Source organism: Oncorhynchus masou, chromosome 12, assembly GCF_036934945.1.
Source record: "Oncorhynchus masou masou isolate Uvic2021 chromosome 12, UVic_Omas_1.1, whole genome shotgun sequence".
In the NCBI taxonomy this organism is placed as follows: Eukaryota; Metazoa; Chordata; class Actinopteri; order Salmoniformes; family Salmonidae; genus Oncorhynchus; species Oncorhynchus masou.
In genome coordinates, this window is record NC_088223.1 from 69,464,099 (window position 1) to 69,482,818 (window position 18,720).

Sequence of the window (18,720 nt, forward strand, 5' to 3'; positions counted from 1 at the left end):
GTGGAAATTGAGCAAGTTGAGGTGACTAAACTGTTTGGGGGAACCCTGGATTGTAAACTGTCATGGTCAAAACATATTGATTTAACAGTAGCTAAGATGGGGAGAAGTATGTCCATAGTAAAGCGCTGCTCTGCCTTCTTATCAACACTATCAACAAGCCAGGTCCTACAGGCCCTTTTGTATTATTTTGCATTATAGATGTGGACTTCCTGACGGGCTGCCCCCAGGTGGTAAGGGTAGGGAACAATACATCCCCTACACTGATCCTTAACACAGGGGCCCCTCAGGGGTGCGTGCTCAGTCCCCTCCTATACTCCCTGTTCACTCATGACTGCATGGCACGACTCCAACACCATCAAGTTTGCCAATCACACAACAGTGATCACCGACAACGATGATACAGCCTATAGGGAGGAGGTCAGAGACCTGGTCGTGTGGTGCCAGGACAACAACCTCTCCCTCAACGTGATAATGACAAAGGAGATGATTGTGGACTACAGGAAAAGGAGGACCGAGCACGCCCCCATTCTCAGCGACAGGGCTGTAGTGGAACAGGTTGAGAGCTTCAAGTTCCTTGGTGTCCACATCACCAACAAACCATCATGTTCCGAACACACTAAGACAGTAGTGAAGAGGGCACGACAAAGCCTATTCCCCCTCAGGAGACTGAATTGATTTAGCATGGGTCCTCAGATCCTCAAAAGGTTCTACAGCTGCACCATTGAGAGCATCCTGACTGGTTGCATCACTGCCTGGTAATGCAACTGCTTGTCCTCCGTCCAGGACCTCTATATCAGGTGGTGTCAGAGGAAGGCCCTAAAAATTATTGTCAAAGACTCCAGCCACCCTAGTCATAGACTGTTCTCTCTGCTACCACACGGCAAACAGTACCGGAGTGCCAAGTCGAGGTTCTTAACAGCTTCTACCCCCAAGCTTTAAGACTCCTGAACAGCTAATCAAAGGGTTACCCAGATCCCTCTTTTACGCTGCTGCTACTCTTTTTACGCTGCTGCTATGCATAGTCACTTTAACTCTACCTACATGTACATATCACCTCAATTACCTCGACTAACCAGTACCCCTGCACATTGACTCTGTACTGGTATATACACACCTGTTGTATTCTGTGCATGTGACAATTAAGATTTGATTTTAAATGATGTACTGTTTTATTTTTTGTTTTATGTGTGATGTAAGTGCCTTAATGTGTTTGGACCTCAGGAAGAGTAGCTGCTGCCTTGGCAACAGCTAATGGGGACCCCTAATAAATACAAATACAAACTTGCACGCTCCCTCAACTTGAGACAACTGTTGCATTGTGTTTTGTGACAACACTGAACATTTTAGAGTGGCCTTTTTATTATTTTATTGTCCCAAGCACAAGGTGCGGTGCACCTGTGTAATGACCGTGCTGTTTCATCAGCTTCTTGATACGCCACACCTGTCAGGTGGATGGAATATATTGGCAATGGAGAAATGCTTGCTAACAGGGATGTAAACAAATTAATGCACAACTTTTTTTGTGTTTGGAAAATTTCCGGGATCTTTTATTTCAGCTCATGAAACATGGGATCAACACTTTACATATTGCGTTTATACACTGCTCAAAAAAATAAAGGGAACACTAAAATAACACATCCTAGATCTGAATGAATGAAATATTCTTATTGAATTCTTTTTTCATTACATAGTTGAATGTGCTGACAACAAAATCACACAAAAATTATCAATGGAAATCAAATTTATCAACCCATGGAGGTCTGGATTTGGAGTCACACTCAAAATTAAAGTGGAAAACCACACTACAGGCTGATCCAACTTTGATGTAATTAAAACAAGTCAAAATGAGGCTCAGTAGTGTGTGTGGCCTCCACGTGCCTGTATGACCTCCCTACAATGCCTGGGAGACCTGCCGCCCAGACACTGGGTCTGACATAAGTCAAGTTGGGGTTGGTGATGACGGACTGTGTTATGTTATGAAGTAGTCTGATGGCACGTGGCCATACAGGGCTTTCAATGGTGGAGGAAATCCCCACCTCATCCCCTCAAGACAAGAAGCATACTGTATGTATAATTTAGTACAGTTGGAATGCAGGCCTGTATAATATGCATCAGTTATCGGATTATCTAATCAGGAGTCATTATTCAATCATCCCATTATTTTGTTAGGAAGTACATTAGTTATTGGCTATTTTGTGCACAAAGAAACATACAGTATATTGGCGTTGTGTTTATGGCGATTGACAATCTTATATTTGTGGCTGGTGCTGTTGGTGGTGGTCAGGAGTTGTTGAACATGGATTCACACCAACACAGATCAGCTAACTGCACAGTATTTTGTAATCATGGGGCTTGCATTGTATCCTGTGGAACACGTGAATGATGAAGATAGGCTGCTGTGGTAACTTTTGTTTTTCTCTTTTCCGATAGTTTAGAGGCATTGTCGGCAGCTTCTCTAAAGAGGCACAGAGAGGGTTTATAAATCCCTCTCATCCATCGCTCTTTCAGATGGATGATTATGAAGTGAATCCTGTTTAACTTGTAAATGCTGAGTGCATTTTATCATTGACTACAGCCATGAAGCAGTGGCAGACATAATGTAACCATGCTTCAATTTTACCACAGAGGAAGCTGGGCAGAAAGAGGAAGATGACTCGCATGTTTGTTTTAATTCACTCTGCCGCTCAAAAAGAAAATGGTGGCAAATGATTATAGGTCACTGGTTTGGAACACAAAGTAGACACAGAACACACACAGTTTTGCTGTGAGATCTCACTAACGATAATTGACATGTCTTACAATATGTAAATGGTAGAGAAAAAAAGTGTTGCATATTTGAGTGTTTGTTCTGCAGCAGTTCTAAGAGATTGTGTTTTGTATGAAACTAATGCAGTCTAAATCAAAGTAACACAATTAAATATAAGTGGAAGCTCAAAGCCCAAACTTTCGGATGAGATGGCTGTTTTCAAGGCTGTCGTTACAGTATTTAGCCTACACCCAGTCTGGGACATTTTTACAACACCAGGTTGACACTACTGACTCATTGCCCCTAGTTTGACATAGTGAGATTTTGCAAACAGTGGGATTGTGGCTCCTCCTCTCCTCTTCCTTACCTATTTTGTTCATAAGAGTAGAACAATTGTATGGATTTGAGCCCAATTTCTGAATATAGGCTACTTTCCTCCATTGGTCAGGGTCAAACAGTAGGTTGGGAGGTAGTGGTGAACAAAGAAAGAAAACAAATATTAAGGTTAAAGCAAGTCATATGATTTTGTCATTATTGTAATTTATCTCCATAAGTCAGGAGATTAGGTTGAGATGCATATCACTAGGCTGAGGCTCCTGGCCAAGGGCCTTTTGGGTTATTGTGGCCTTCCATACATACAATAGACACATTGATTGCTTTTAGTTTTTCTTTATTTAACTAGGCAAGCCAGTTAAGAACAAATTCTTATTTTCAATGACAGCCTAGGAACAGTAGGTTAACTGCCTGTTCAGGGGCAGAACAACAGATTTGTACCTTGTCAGCTCAGGGGTTTGAACTTGCAACCTTCCGGTTACTAGTCCAACACTCTAACCACTAGGCTACCCTGCCGTTCTCAATGCTTAAAAAAAATATATTGTCACCCTGAACAATTATTATTGTTATGTATTTTTTTTGCTGGGCTGTCAAGCCACAGCAGCTCGATCTACAGGGCCAAGCTGGCTTCTAGGTCTACATCTCAACGCTGTCAGACAGTTTTGCCATGCTGTGCTGAATTGAGGGAATGGTGGTGGTAGAAAACATGCGGGTGAAGTAGTCTTGACTCTGTAGTGGTGTATTGTTCACTTACGCTCTTGGTGCTCCACTGGACTACAGTAGTACAACATTTCAGCTGACGCTCAACTTTCTTCAATCAGGAAGTAAAAACAGCACTTCATGCAAGTTCTTCTATGGTGCATTTAGGATATTTCTGAATATTTGTTTTCACTTAAATCCCTTTATCTACCTCCCCAGAGTCAGATGAATTCATGGATACCACTTTTATGTCTCTGCATCTAGTATGAAGTTGGAGGTCGTTTTCAGCTTGCTAGCAGTCACCATAGACTTCCAGTCATTGCACTAAGGTTAATTAGCAATTGCGCTGACGCTAGTTAGCAACTTCCTTCAAACTGCACGCAGAGACGTAATAATGGTATCCACAAGTTCATCTGACTCTGGGAAAGTAGATTCATTGCCAAAATCGCAAAGTATCCATTTTAATGTAGAGATTACCCACATGAAAAAATACTATTATATACTATGGTTAAATACTATAGTATTTACTGTAGTGTTTTTCTAGACTTTACTGTATAATTCACTATATTGTTTTTGCAAGCTGAAGTCTGCAAAAACACTACACTGAATACTATAGTATTTACTGTTGCTTTGCGGGCATACAGTGCCCTCAGAAAATATTCATACCCCTTGACTTATTTCACATTTAGTTGTTAAGGCCTGAATTCAAGATGGATTAAATATATTTTTTCTCTCACCCAAATATCCCATAATGACAAATTGAAAACATGTTACCTATATACCAATAGGGGCCCTTCTATGCGAGGCATTGGAAAACCTCTGTGGTCTTTGTGGTTGAATCTTGTTTGAAATTCACTGCTCAACTGAGAGACCTTACAGATAATTGTATATGTGGGGTACAGTTAGACACTATTATTGCGCACGGAGTGAGTCCATGCAGCTTCTTCTGTGAATTGTTAAGCACATTGTTACTCCTGAACGTATTTAGGCTTGCCATAACAAAGGGGTTGAATACTTATTGACTCAAAACATTTCAGCTTTTCATTTAGAATAAATTGGTAAAAAAATAAGTAATCTACATAATTCCACTTTGACATTATGGGGTTTAGTATGTAGGCCAGTAACACAAAATCTCAATTTAATCCATTTAAAATTCAGGCTGTACATACAGTACATCACAGGGCATAATTACAGGCCTGAGTGGATGACATGTGGATTTCTCTCCTTGTTCCCTGGTGTTTACCCTCACCAGATGCTGTCTGATACACAGCCACAGAGAGAGAGCCACCTCCCCCTGAGATTGTGCGGGATAAACACAGACAGGCTGCCGATTACCAACTCATAGCTTTTCTTCTGCATGCAGTTTCCACAGAGTGTCGAGAAAGAGAGCGAGAGAAGGGCTCAGGAAACCCTCAACTTCCATGTTTACCGGCGAGGCTTGACAGAGAAAAAGAGTCTGATGCGCTCAGGAGAAAACACGCACACCTCCAGTTTACTTTTGTGTCCTTCTACTCTCCCAGGAAACTAACGTCACTTTACCACCCAACGGGGCAGAGAGACACGAGAGACACGGACTGAAATTACGTTTATCATTTCCGCTCCTCTTCCTAATAAGGGACCCAGGGGTGGCCTGGAGTAGCCATCCAATCGTCCGGCAGTCAATAAAGCTTTGTGCACTCTCTGTAGCTGTTAATGAGAACTGGCTTCAGGTTTACCACACTGCCGCTCACACTCTCTGTAGCTGTTAATGAGAACTGGCTTCAGGTTTACCACACTGCCGCTCACACTCTCTGTAGCTGTTAATGAGCACTGGCTTCAGGTTTACCACACTGCCGCTCACACTCTCTGTAGCTGTTAATGAGAACTGGCTTCAGGTTTACCACACTGCTGCTCACACTCTCTGTAGCTGTTAATGAGCACTGGCTTCAGGTTTACCACACTGCCGCTCACACTCTCTGTAGCTGTTAATGAGCACTGGCTTCAGGTTTACCACACTGCCGCTCACACTCTCTGTAGCTGTTAATGAGCACTGGCTTCAGGTTTACCACACTGCCGCTCACACTCTCTGTAGCTGTTAATGAGCACTGGCTTCAGGTTTACCACACTGCCGCTCACACTCTCTGTAGCTGTTAATGAGCACTGGCTTCAGGTTTACCACACTGCCGCTCACACTCTCTGTAGCTGTTAATGAGCACTGGCTTCAGGTTTACCACACTGCCGCTCACACTCTCTGTAGCTGTTAATGAGCACTGGCTTCAGGTTTACCACACTGCCGCTCACACTCACTGTAGCTGTTAATGAGCACTGGCTTCAGGTTTACCACACTGCCGCTCACACTCTCTGTAGCTGTTAATGAGCACTGGCTTCAGGTTTACCACACTGCCGCTCACACTCTCTGTAGCTGTTAATGAGCACTGGCTTCAGGTTTACCACACTGCCGCTCACACTCTCTGTAGCTGTTAATGAGCACTGGCTTCAGGTTTACCACACTGCCGCTCACACTCTCTGTAGCTGTTAATGAGCACTGGCTTCAGGTTTACACACTGCCGCTCACACTCTCTGTAGCTGTTAATGAGCACTGGCTTCAGGTTTACCACACTGCCGCTCACACTCTCTGTAGCTGTTAATGAGCACTGGCTTCAGGTTTACCACACTGCCGCTCACACTCTCTGTAGCTGTTAATGAGCACTGGCTTCAGGTTTACCACACTGCCGCTCACACTCTCTGTAGCTGTTAATGAGCACTGGCTTCAGGTTTACCACACTGCCGCTCACACTCTCTGTAGCTGTTAATGAGCACTGGCTTCAGGTTTACCACACTGCCGCTCACACTCTCTGTAGCTGTTAATGAGCACTGGCTTCAGGTTTACCACACTGCCGCTCACACTCTCTGTAGCTGTTAATGAGCACTGGCTTCAGGTTTACCACACTGCCGCTCACACTCTCTGTAGCTGTTAATGAGCACTGGCTTCAGGTTTACCACACTGCCGCTCACACTCTCTGTAGCTGTTAATGAGCACTGGCTTCAGGTTTACCACACTGCCGCTCACATTCTCTGCCTCCCTCCTCTCTCCATACAGTTGACTCTGTTATCAGAGAATTGCCCCTATTGATAGTCAGAGCAGCATGCAGAGAGAGAAGATGGATCAAGGCAGAGTGCAGTATCAGGCTATTAGCCCCAATGCAATATGTCGCAGAATCCAAATAGCTTACTGTTTTAATGGCTGTAATCTTGTGGGATGAATTTCACAATTGGAACATCACTAAACGGTTTTTAAGAGCCCATCATTGATGTAAACATCAAGCCTGTGGAATCAAGTGTATAGTCGTTGAATGTATTAAATGTCATCAAATGCAGTGATTTATTGTACGACTTCAATTCTCCTCTCAATCTTCTGACTCACATTTTGGTCGAGTCAGGTGGTCTTGTAACAGGGCCAAAAACCATCCATCCATTGAAAGCAACAATAGTTGTGAGAAAGGACAGGGCTCAGAGGGGGATCTGCATGATCTCTTCCAACTATCTTACTGTCAATAGAGCCTCTGTCAAGGACTAAATGAAATTGCATTGTGGCTAATGCGATTATCTCTATGAAACAGCCATTTGGGGGTCAAATCTTGTTTTGTCCTTCTCACCGTTCCATTGCAGAACCCAATCAGAGACCACATACACTGACAGAACACATATAGATACACAACAGAACCACAACAACTGACAGATGATGAACATGTATCAAAATAATTTAGTGGAAAGACATGGGTAGTTCTATTTTTGTAGTTCATTAAAGGGCAAATCTGTAATTTGATTGATGACAAATGAGACATTGTCGACCCAAATAGGAAAAGTGTGTTGCTAAATTAGTCTGCAACATGATTTAAACCTTAGGGTGCATCACTGGACATCTCTACAGTATTATCTCATAACAGAATTAACTTCTAACAAAACTAAATGAATTAAGTTATAAATAAACTTAAATGAATTTCATTAAGGCACAGTAGAGCTTTTGTGTTTGAGTTGAGAGCATGTAAGGTAACTTACTGCACATATAGGCCTAACGCTTCCAAAACAATGCTCCTGGAAAATACCAAAGGATGTTCTCCTTTTGCATATTCAGAGAATGGAAAAGGAACACTCTGCCGTTTGTCTTTATGAACAGCTAGCTATAGCGGTGTGCATGTGCACGTGTGCTGGTATGTGTCTACAGCTGCTCTCTGGTTACGGAGACGAGCTTGGAGTAGCTCTCAATGTATTTAGTCACGGTTGCTATCAATAACGGCTACCTGCACACGTCCTCCTGGATCCATCATACAGCCTCCTGGATATCCTTTGTGTTTACCTAAGCCACAGATGCAAATCGCCAATTTCCTCCGGCAATGGTTTGGTAGTTTGATACCATAGTACTCATACATTTGCTAATGTGTGTGTGTGTGTGTGTGTGTGTGTGTGTGTGTGTGTGTGTGTGTGTGTGTGTGTGTGTGTGTGTGTGTGTGTGTGTGTATATCTACAACGTGTTTAAGTGCACAAATGCATTTGAGTAGGCGTGAGCACGTGTATTATGCACAGTATATATTTGTATACATCAGCCCGACTTCTATGTGTTTTTGTGCTTGAGTGTCTTCATTCTACCCTGAGAGAGGCCCTCATTGACTCCCTCTCTGTCTTGTCTTGTGTCCTTCAACAGAGAAAGACTACATCAGCCTTTGTGAGCGGCAGCCAATCGGACGCACGCTCTTTCGGCAGTTCTGTGAAACCCGGGCTGAGCTGAGACGTTGTGTCAAATTTCTGGACGCTGTGGTAAGAAAGACAGACAGGCAGGATTAAAACTCTTGTGTTTGTTTTTCCTCGGAATGCACATCTTCAGAAGGACTCTGAATTGGCTTTTCTAGATGTATTAGAGGAACGTGTAGGAGGGAAGGGAAGGAGAGGAGAGGAGAGGAGAGGAGGGAAGGGTAGGAGGATAGTAGGGAGGGATGGGTAGGAGGATAGTAGGGGAGGGATGGGTAGGAGGATAGGGAGGGAAGGGTAGGAGGGGAGGGATGGGTAGGAGGATAGTAGGGGAGGGGGAGAGGATGGGTAGGAGGATAGTAGGGGAGGGATGGGTAGGAGGATAGTAGGGGAGGGATGGGAGGGATGGGTAGGAGGATAGTAGGGGAGGGATGGGTAGGAGGATAGTAGGGGGGGATGGGGGAGGGTAGGGGAGGATAGGAGATAGGGGAGGGATGGGTAGGAGGATAGTGGGGAGGGATGGGTAGGAGGATAGTAGGGGAGGGATGGGTAGGAGGATAGTAGGGGAGGGATGGGTAGGAGGATAGTAGGGGAGGGATGGGTAGGAGGATAGTAGGGGAGGGATGGGTAGGAGGATAGTAGGGGAGGGATGGGTAGGAGGATAGTAGGGGGAGGGAAGGGTAGGAGGATAGTAGGGGAGGGATGGGTAGGAGGATAGTAGGGGAGGGAAGGGTAGGAGGATAGTAGGGGAGGGATGGGTAGGAGGATAGTAGGGGAGGGATGGGTAGGAGGATAGTAGGGGAGGGAGGGGGAGGGTAGGGGAGGATAGTAGGGGAGGGATGGGTAGGAGGATAGTAGGGGAGGGATGGGTAGGAGGATAGTAGGGGAGGGATGGGTAGGAGGATAGTAGGGGAGGGATGGGTAGGAGGATAGTAGGGGAGGGATGGGTAGGAGGATAGTAGGGGAGGGATGGGTAGGAGGATAGTAGGGGAGGGATGGGTAGGAGGATAGTAGGGGAGGGATGGGTAGGAGGATAGTAGGGGAGGGATGGGTAGGAGGATAGTAGGGGAGGGATGGGTAGGAGGGTAGGGGAGGGAGGATAGTAGGGGAGGGATGGGTAGGAGGATAGTAGGGGAGGGATGGGTAGGAGGATAGTAGGGGGGGAGGGATGGGTAGGAGGATAGTAGGGGAGGGATGGGTAGGAGGATAGTAGGGGAGGGATGGGTAGGAGGATAGTAGGGGGAGGGATGGGTAGGAGGATAGTAGGGGAGGGATGGGTAGGAGGATAGTAGGGGGGAGGGATGGGTAGGAGGATAGTAGGGGAGGGATGGGTAGGGGGAGGATAGTAGGGGGGAGGGAGGGATAGGGGAGGAAGGGTAGGAGGGAGGGAGGGATGGGTAGGAGGATAGTAGGGGAGGGATGGGTAGGAGGATAGTAGGGGAGGGATGGGTAGGAGGATAGTAGGGGAGGGATGGGTAGGAGGATAGTAGGGGAGGGATGGGTAGGAGGATAGTAGGGGGAGGGATGGGTAGGAGGATAGTAGGGGAGGGATGGGTAGGAGGATAGTAGGGGAGGGATGGGTAGGGGAGGATGGGTAGGGGAGGGATGGGTAGGAGGATAGTAGGGGGAGGGATGGGTAGGAGGATAGTAGGGGAGGGATGGGTAGGAGGATAGTAGGGGAGGGATGGGTAGGAGGAGGGAGGGATGGGGGGAGGGATGGGTAGGAGGATAGAGGGGAGGGATGGGTAGGAGGATAGTAGGGGAGGGATGGGTAGGAGGATAGTAGGGGAGGGATGGGTAGGAGGAGGATAGTAGGGGAGGGATGGGTAGGAGGATAGTAGGGGAGGGATGGGTAGGAGGATAGTAGGGGAGGGATGGGTAGGAGGATAGTAGGGGGGGATAGGATAGGGGAGGGATGGGTAGGAGGATAGTAGGGGAGGGATGGGTAGGAGGATAGGGGGAGGGATGGGTAGGAGGATAGTAGGGGAGGGATGGGTAGGAGGATAGTAGGGGAGGGATGGGTAGGAGGATAGTAGGGGAGGGATGGGTAGGAGGATAGGGGGAGGGATGGGTAGGAGGGAGGATAGGGGGAGGGTAGGAGGATAGTAGGGGAGGGATGGGTAGGAGGATAGTAGGGGAGGGATGGGTAGGAGGATAGTAGGGGAGGGATGGGTAGGGGATAGTAGGGGAGGGATAGTAGGAGGGGGGAGGGATGGGTAGGAGGATAGTAGGGGAGGGATGGGTAGGAGGATAGTAGGGGAGGGAAGGGTAGGAGGATAGTAGGGAGGGATGGGTAGGAGGATAGTAGGGGAGGGATGGGTAGGAGGATAGTAGGGGAGGGATGGGTAGGAGGATAGTAGGGGAGGGATGGGTAGGAGGATAGTAGGGGAGGGATGGGTAGGAGGATAGTAGGGGGAGGGATGGGTAGGAGGATAGTAGGGGAGGAAGGGTAGGAGGATAGTAGGGAGGGATGGGAGGAGGGTAGGAGGATAGTAGGGGAGGGATGGGTAGGAGGATAGTAGGGGGGAGGGAGGGGTAGGGGGAGGATAGTAGGGGAGGGATGGGTAGGAGGATAGTAGGGGAGGGATGGGTAGGAGGATAGGAGGGGAGGGATGGGTAGGAGGATAGTAGGGGAGGATGGGTAGGAGGATAGTAGGGGAGGGATGGGTAGGAGGATAGTAGGGGAGGGATGGGTAGGAGGATAGGAGGGATGGGAGGGATAGGGGAGGGAGGATAGTAGGGGGGGGAGGTAGGGGAGGAGGGGAGGGAGGATAGTAGGGGAGGGATGGGTAGGAGGGATAGTAGGGGGAGGGATGGGTAGGAGGATAGTAGGGGAGGGATGGGTAGGAGGATAGTAGGGGAGGGATGGGTAGGAGGATAGTAGGGGAGGGATGGGTAGGAGGATAGTAGGGGAGGGATGGGTAGGAGGATAGTAGGGGAGGGATGGGTAGGAGGATAGTAGGGGAGGGATGGGTAGGAGGATAGTAGGGGAGGGATGGGTAGGAGGATAGTAGGGGGAGGGATGGGTAGGAGGATAGTAGGGGAGGGATGGGTAGGGAGGATAGTAGGGGGGGAGGGAGGAGGGTAGGGAGGATAGTAGGGGAGGGAGGGGGGTAGGAGGATAGTAGGGGAGGGATGGGTAGGAGGATAGTAGGGGGAGGGAGGGATGGGTAGGAGGATAGTAGGGGAGGGATGGGTAGGAGGATAGTAGGGGAGGGATGGGTAGGAGGATAGTAGGGGAGGGATGGGTAGGAGGATAGTAGGGGAGGGATGGGTAGGAGGATAGTAGGGGAGGGAAGGGTAGGGAGGATAGTAGGGGGAGGGAGGAGGATAGGGGGAGGGATGGGTAGGAGGATAGTAGGGGAGGGATGGGTAGGAGGATAGTAGGGGAGGGATGGGTAGGAGGATAGTAGGGGAGGGATGGGTAGGAGGATAGTAGGGGGGGGAGGGGAGGATAGTAGGGGAGGGAAGGGTAGGAGGATAGGGGAGGGATGGGTAGGAGGATAGTAGGGGAGGGATGGGTAGGAGGATAGTAGGGGAGGGATGGGTAGGAGGATAGTAGGGGAGGGATGGGTAGGAGGATAGTAGGGGAGGGATGGGTAGATGGGTAGGGGAGGGATGGGAGGAGGATAGTAGGGGAGGGATGGGTAGGAGGATAGTAGGGGAGGGATGGGTAGGAGGAGTGGGGAGGGATGGGATAGGAGGAGGGGAGGGATGGGAGGAGGATAGTGGGGAGGGAAGGGTAGGAGGATAGTAGGGGAGGGATGGGTAGGAGGAGGGGAGGGATGGGTAGGAGGATAGTAGGGGAGGGAGGGTAGGAGGATAGTAGGGGAGGGATGGGTAGAAGGATAGTAGGGGAGGGATGGGTAGGAGGATAGTAGGGGAGGGATGGGTAGGAGGATATTAGGGAGGGATGGGTAGGGGAGGAGGATAGTAGGGGAGGGATGGGTAGGAGGATAGTAGGGGAGGGATGGGTAGGAGGATAGTAGGGGAGGGATGGGTAGGAGGATAGTAGGGGAGGGATGGGTAGGAGGATAGTAGGGGAGGGATGGGTAGGAGGATAGTAGGGGAGGGAAGGGTAGGAGGATAGTAGGGGAGGGATGGGTAGGAGGATAGTAGGGGAGGGATGGGTAGGAGGATAGTAGGGGAGGGATGGGTAGGAGGATAGTAGGGGAGGGATGGGTAGGGGGATAGGAGGATAGGGGAGGGAAGGGTAGGAGGATAGAGGTAGGGGAGGGAAGGGTAGGAGGATAGTAGGGGAGGGATGGGTAGGAGGATAGTAGGGGAGGGATGGGTAGGAGGATAGTAGGGGGAGGGAAGGGGGAGGATAGTAGGGGGAGGGATGGGTAGGAGGATAGTAGGGGAGGGATGGGTAGGAGGATAGTAGGGGAGGGATGGGTAGGAGGATAGTAGGGGAGGGATGGGTAGGAGGATAGTAGGGGAGGGATGGGTAGGAGGATAGTAGGGGAGGGATGGGTAGGAGGATAGTAGGGGAGGGATGGGTAGGAGGATAGTAGGGGAGGGATGGGTAGGAGGATAGTAGGGGAGGGATGGGTAGGAGGATAGTAGGGGAGGGATGGGTAGGAGGATAGTAGGGGAGGGATGGGTAGGAGGATAGTAGGGGAGGGATGGGTAGGAGGATAGTAGGGGAGGGATGGGTAGGAGGATAGTAGGGGAGGGATGGGTAGGAGGATAGTAGGGGAGGGATGGGTAGGAGGATAGTAGGGGAGGGATGGGTAGGAGGATGGGGGAGGGATAGGAGGATAGTAGGGGAGGGATGGGTAGGAGGATAGTAGGGGAGGGATGGGTAGGAGGATAGTAGGGGAGGGATGGGTAGGAGGATAGTAGGGGAGGGAGGAGGGTAGGAGGATAGTAGGGGAGGGATGGGTAGGAGGATAGTAGGGGAGGGATGGGTAGGAGGATAGTAGGGGAGGGAGGGAGGGATAGTAGGGGGAGGATGGGTAGGAGGTAGGGGAGGGATGGGTAGGAGGATAGTAGGGGAGGGATGGGTAGGAGGATAGTAGGGGAGGGATGGGTAGGAGGATAGTAGGGGAGGGATGGGTAGGAGGATAGTAGGGGAGGGATGGGTAGGAGGATAGTAGGGGAGGGAGGGAGGAGGATAGTAGGGGGAGGGATGGGTAGGAGGATAGTAGGGGAGGGATGGGTAGGAGGATAGTAGTAGGGGAGGGATGGGTAGGAGGATAGTAGGGGAGGGATGGGTAGGAGGATAGTAGGGGAGGGATGGGTAGGAGGATAGTAGGGGAGGGATGGGTAGGAGGATAGTAGGAGGGGAGGGATGGGAGGGAGTAGGGGAGGGATGGGTAGGAGGATAGTAGGGGAGGGATGGGTAGGAGGATAGTAGGGGAGGGATGGGTAGAAGGATAGTAGGGGAGGGATGGGTAGGAGGATAGTAGGGGAGGGATGGGTAGGAGGATAGTAGGGGAGGGATGGGTAGGAGGATAGGAGGGATGGGTAGGAGGATAGTAGGGGAGGGATGGGTAGGAGGATAGTAGGGGAGGGATGGGTAGGAGGATAGTAGGGGAGGGATGGGTAGGAGGATAGTAGGGGAGGGATATGGGAGGATAGTAGGGGAGGGATGGGTAGGAGGATAGTAGGGGAGGGATGGGTAGGAGGATAGTAGGGGAGGGATGGGTAGGAGGATAGTAGGGAGGGATGGGTAGGAGGATAGTAGGGGAGGGATGGGTAGGAGGATAGTAGGGGAGGGATGGGTAGGAGGGTAGGGGAGGGATGGGTAGGAGGATAGTAGGGGGAGGGGGGAGGGATGGGTAGGAGGATAGTAGGGGAGGGATGGGTAGGAGGATAGTAGGGGAGGGATGGGTAGGAGGATAGTAGGGGAGGGAAGGGTAGGAGGATAGTAGGGGAGGGATGGGTAGGAGGATAGTAGGGGAGGGATAGGAGGATAGTAGGGGAGGATAGATAGTAGGGGAGGGATGGGTAGGAGGATAGTAGGGGAGGGATGGGTAGGAGGATAGTAGGGGAGGGATGGGTAGGAGGATAGTAGGGGAGGGATGGGTAGGAGGATAGTAGGGGAGGGATGGGTAGAAGGATAGTAGGGGAGGGATGGGTAGGAGGATAGGGTAGGAGGATAGTAGGGGAGGGATGGGTAGGAGGATAGTAGGGAGGGATGGGAGGGAGTAGGGGAGGGATGGGTAGGAGGATAGTAGGGGAGGGATGGGTAGGAGGGTAGGAGGATAGTAGGGGAGGATGGGTAGGAGGATAGTAGGGGAGGGATGGGTAGGGAGGGGAGGGATGGGTAGGAGGATAGTAGGGGAGGGATGGGTGGGGAGGATAGTAGGGGAGGGATGGATAGTAGGGGAGGGATGGGTAGGAGGATAGTAGGGGAGGGATGGGTAGGAGGATAGTAGGGGAGGGATGGGTAGGAGGATAGTAGGGGAGGGATGGGTAGGAGGATAGTAGGGGAGGGATGGGTAGGAGGATAGTAGGGGGAGGGATGGGTAGGAGGATAGTAGGGGAGGGATGGGTAGGAGGATAGTAGGGGAGGGATGGGTAGGAGGATAGTAGGGGAGGGATGGGTAGGAGGATAGTAGGGGAGGGATGGGTAGGAGGATAGTAGGGGAGGGATGGGTAGGAGGATAGTAGGGGAGGGATGGGTAGGAGGATAGTAGGGGAGGGATGGGTAGGAGGATAGTAGGGGAGGGATGGGTAGGAGGATAGTAGGGGAGGGATGGGTAGGAGGATAGTAGGGGAGGGATGGGTAGGAGGATAGTAGGGGAGGGATGGGTAGGAGGATAGTAGGGGAGGGATGGGTAGGAGGATAGTAGGGGAGGGATGGGTAGGAGGGAGGGGAGGATAAGGGTAGGAGGATAGTAGGGGAGGGATGGGTAGAAGGATAGTAGGGGAGGGAAGGGTAGGAGGATAGTAGGGGAGGGATGGGTAGGAGGATAGTAGGGAGGGATGGGTAGGAGGATAGTAGGGGAGGGATGGGTAGGAGGATAGTAGGGGAGGGATGGGTAGGAGGATAGTAGGGGAGGGATGGGTAGGAGGATAGTAGGGGAGGGATGGGTAGGAGGATAGTAGGGGAGGGAAGGGTAGGAGGATAGTAGGGGAGGGATGGGTAGGAGGATAGTAGGGGAGGGATGGGTAGAGGGAGGATAGTAGGGGAGGGATGGGAGGGATGGGTAGGAGGATAGTAGGGGAGGATGGGTAGGAGGATAGGAGGGATGGGTAGGAGGATAGTAGGGGAGGGATGGGTAGGAGGATAGTAGGGGAGGGATGGGTAGGAGGATAGTAGGGGAGGGAAGGGTAGGAGGATAGTAGGGGAGGGATGGGTAGGAGGATAGTAGGGGAGGGATGGGTAGGAGGATAGTAGGGGAGGGATGGGTAGGAGGATAGTAGGGGAGGGATGGGTAGGAGGATAGTAGGGGAGGGATGGGTAGGAGGATAGTAGGGGAGGGAAGGGATGGGAGGGAAGGGTAGGAGAGGAGGGAAGGGTAGGAGAGGTGAGGGAGGGAAGGGTAGGAGAGGAGGGAAGGGTAGGAGAGGAGGGAAGGGTAGGAGGGGAGAGGAGGTAAGGGTAGGAGAGGAGGGAAGGGTAGGAGAGGAGGGTAGGAGAGGAGGGAAGGGTAGAAGAGGGAGGAGGGAAGGGTAGAAGAGGAGAGGAGGGAAGGGGGATGGGTAGGAGAGGAGGGAAGGGTAGGAGGGAGGGAGGGTAGGAGGGGAGAGGATAGGGTAGGAGAGGAGGGAGGGTAGGAGAGGAGGGTAGGAGAGGAGGGAATAGAAGAGGAGGGAGGGAGGGTAGAAGAGGAGAGGAGGGAAGGGTAGGAGAGGATGGGAGGGAGGGAAGGGTAGGAGAGGAGGGAAGGGTAGGGAGGAGAGGGAGGAGAGATGGGTAGGAGAGGAGAGGAGGGAAGGGTAGGAGGGTAGGGGAGGGAAGGCTAGGATGGAAGGGAAGGGTAGGAGAGGAGAGGAGAGGAGAGGAGGGAAGGGTAGGAGAGGAGGGAAGGGTAGGAGAGGAGGGGAAGGGTCGGAGGGGAGGAAAGGGTCGGAGGGGAGGTTAGTAGCTAATGGAATACAGGAACTCGTGACTTCTGGGAGAAAAGTCATTATACCACCCTCCGCTGCCCCTCCCCCTCCTCTTCTTTCTCAGTGACTGTGCCCCGCGCTACGCTCTTGTGGAAGAATGTTTAGGTCACATTTGTGGTGTTCTTCCCACCAGTCCCTGGGGGGGGGGGTTGTTTGTTGTTCAGATCCCCCTCCTAATGGCTCAATGATAAACCTGAACTTCCTATCTCCACCCTGGCTGACCCCCGTGGCATTTTTCTCATATATGATGAATGATATATGATGAATGATGAATAGATGGCTGACTTTGTGAAATAAGAGATAGCAGACAGTCTTCTCCGACTTCATAAGTAGTGAGCACGTCCTTTTACTGCACAGTCTCCTTCCTGCCTCTCACAGAGCCTGGGCTACATGAGAGAGAGCAAATGAGATTTGAACCGTCTGAACTGTCACTAACCATTATGGACAAGTTGTGAGTCCAGCGGACGCACTTTAAAGTGAGGCTCTTAGCGTACTGTAAATCATGCTGCTGGACGGAGGGTGGAGGATGGCATGACACAAGGGCCTGATGCTGTTGTATTTGGCGGGATTTAGGAATCAACAACCCAGAGAGAACTATGAATCAAAATGGTGGTTAGGAGTGGGACCCAGGTTCGTGACTCTGTAGAACTGTGCTGTAGTGTACTAGGGAGGTACTTACAGTAGGCCTGGGTCGTGTTCAGTAGGCATGAAACCAAAACATTTTATGATGAAATAAACAATGTTCATATTGGTAATACCTCTTTCCATTCAAAAAGTATTTTTCTATTTCATGCCTACTACAGTGATTTGGTAACGTGGTTCTAGTACCATTAGAGGTTGTACAGAAAGTACTGTGATTGTAGGCTACGAGCTATAGTGGAAAAGGTAGAACTGACCTATTGGAGCAGATGTCACTGTACAGGTGTGTGCTTGTGCATCTGTTTGAATAATGGATGTTACTGTTTCTTCCCCCCACCAGGCAGAGTATGAGGTCAGTCCAGATGAGAAGAGGAGGGAGTGTGCTCAGGAGCTCCTAGACAAGTACTTCAGCCCAAAGGTACAGTAGAATAACCTATTCTCAGGCAATGAGTGATTTCATGTCAAATAGTCAATAATGTTGATGTGTGGTTTCCCAGAACCAGACTAAACCTATTCCTGGACTAAAAATCACTTTCAATTGAGATACTCCATCGAGCATGCTTTTTAATCCAGGAGTGGGCTTAATCTGGGCCTATGATGTCATATATACGTAATTCACGTTGTATTTTGTTCCATCGCCCTGTAGTCAGAGGATCACATTCCTGAGTTGGGGGAGGACATGGTGGGTCAGTTTACAGAGAGGCTGGAGCAGGAGCCCTGTAAAGAACTCTTCAATGAGTGCACCAGGTGAGTCTGTCTCAACACAGAAACACAGTAACAGAGAATACACTAACATATAATAGTTACTCAGCATATGGGATGTATTCAAGATCAGAAAAGGTAGATATTTTAAGATAATTTCTCCATTATTCAACAAAGGAAGTCAGTTAAGAATAAAGGGTAATTTTCAGTGAGTTTTCCTATAAACTGTCTACTGCATTGTGCAACATCCTCTGAACAGTTGTCCACACTGGGCGTGTCAATAGCATGTTGAGGGTATGTGGCTGCTGATGAATATTGTTCTAATTAATCACCCTTAGCCACTTCAATCACCCGCCATTCCACTCAGCATTGTTTCTATTTTTGAACATTCTCACAACTGTTCCAACAACACTACGACCCTGAACAGACCTTTTGTGTCATTGCTGCCTCTGGTTGTGGTTAATGAATGTTTAGATGTGAACTGATGTTTGGGGTATAGTAGTCAGAGAGATGGGCCCATGGCGGAGCAGCATGGTATATGTGTAGGGCATGGGGGTCTTCTTGACCATGTGACCTGACCAGGAAGAACTCTGGGCCTTAGGAGGGACCTAAGGCCCAGTTAGTGGGCTGTCTGTTTTCTGACTGCCTTCTGTCTCTCTGTCCTCTGTTTTAGACTGATCCATGACTACCTGAGTGTGGCTCCCTTCGCAGACTACATCGACAGCATGTACTATAACCGATTCCTGCAGTGGAAGTGGCTGGAGAGGTACAGACAGACAGACAGACAGACAGACAGACAGACAGACAGACAG

The 18,720-nt window shown here is 50.0% G+C and overlaps 1 protein-coding gene across 2 annotated transcripts in view; it reads left to right on the forward strand.

The window, feature by feature from the left end:
- LOC135550727 (G protein-coupled receptor kinase 6-like) overlaps nt 1-18,720 on the forward strand; it is a 55,653-nt gene that overhangs the window by 16,093 nt on the left and 20,840 nt on the right. Inside the window, exons 3-6 of one of the 2 annotated variants that reach the window (XM_064981783.1) lie at nt 8,460-8,572; nt 17,547-17,624; nt 17,853-17,953; nt 18,582-18,674. In XM_064981783.1, the coding sequence (XP_064837855.1) occupies nt 8,460-8,572; nt 17,547-17,624; nt 17,853-17,953; nt 18,582-18,674 (385 nt within the window). The remainder of the gene's footprint in view (nt 1-8,459; nt 8,573-17,546; nt 17,625-17,852; nt 17,954-18,581; nt 18,675-18,720) is intronic. The other variant, XM_064981784.1, reaches the window with a different exon arrangement.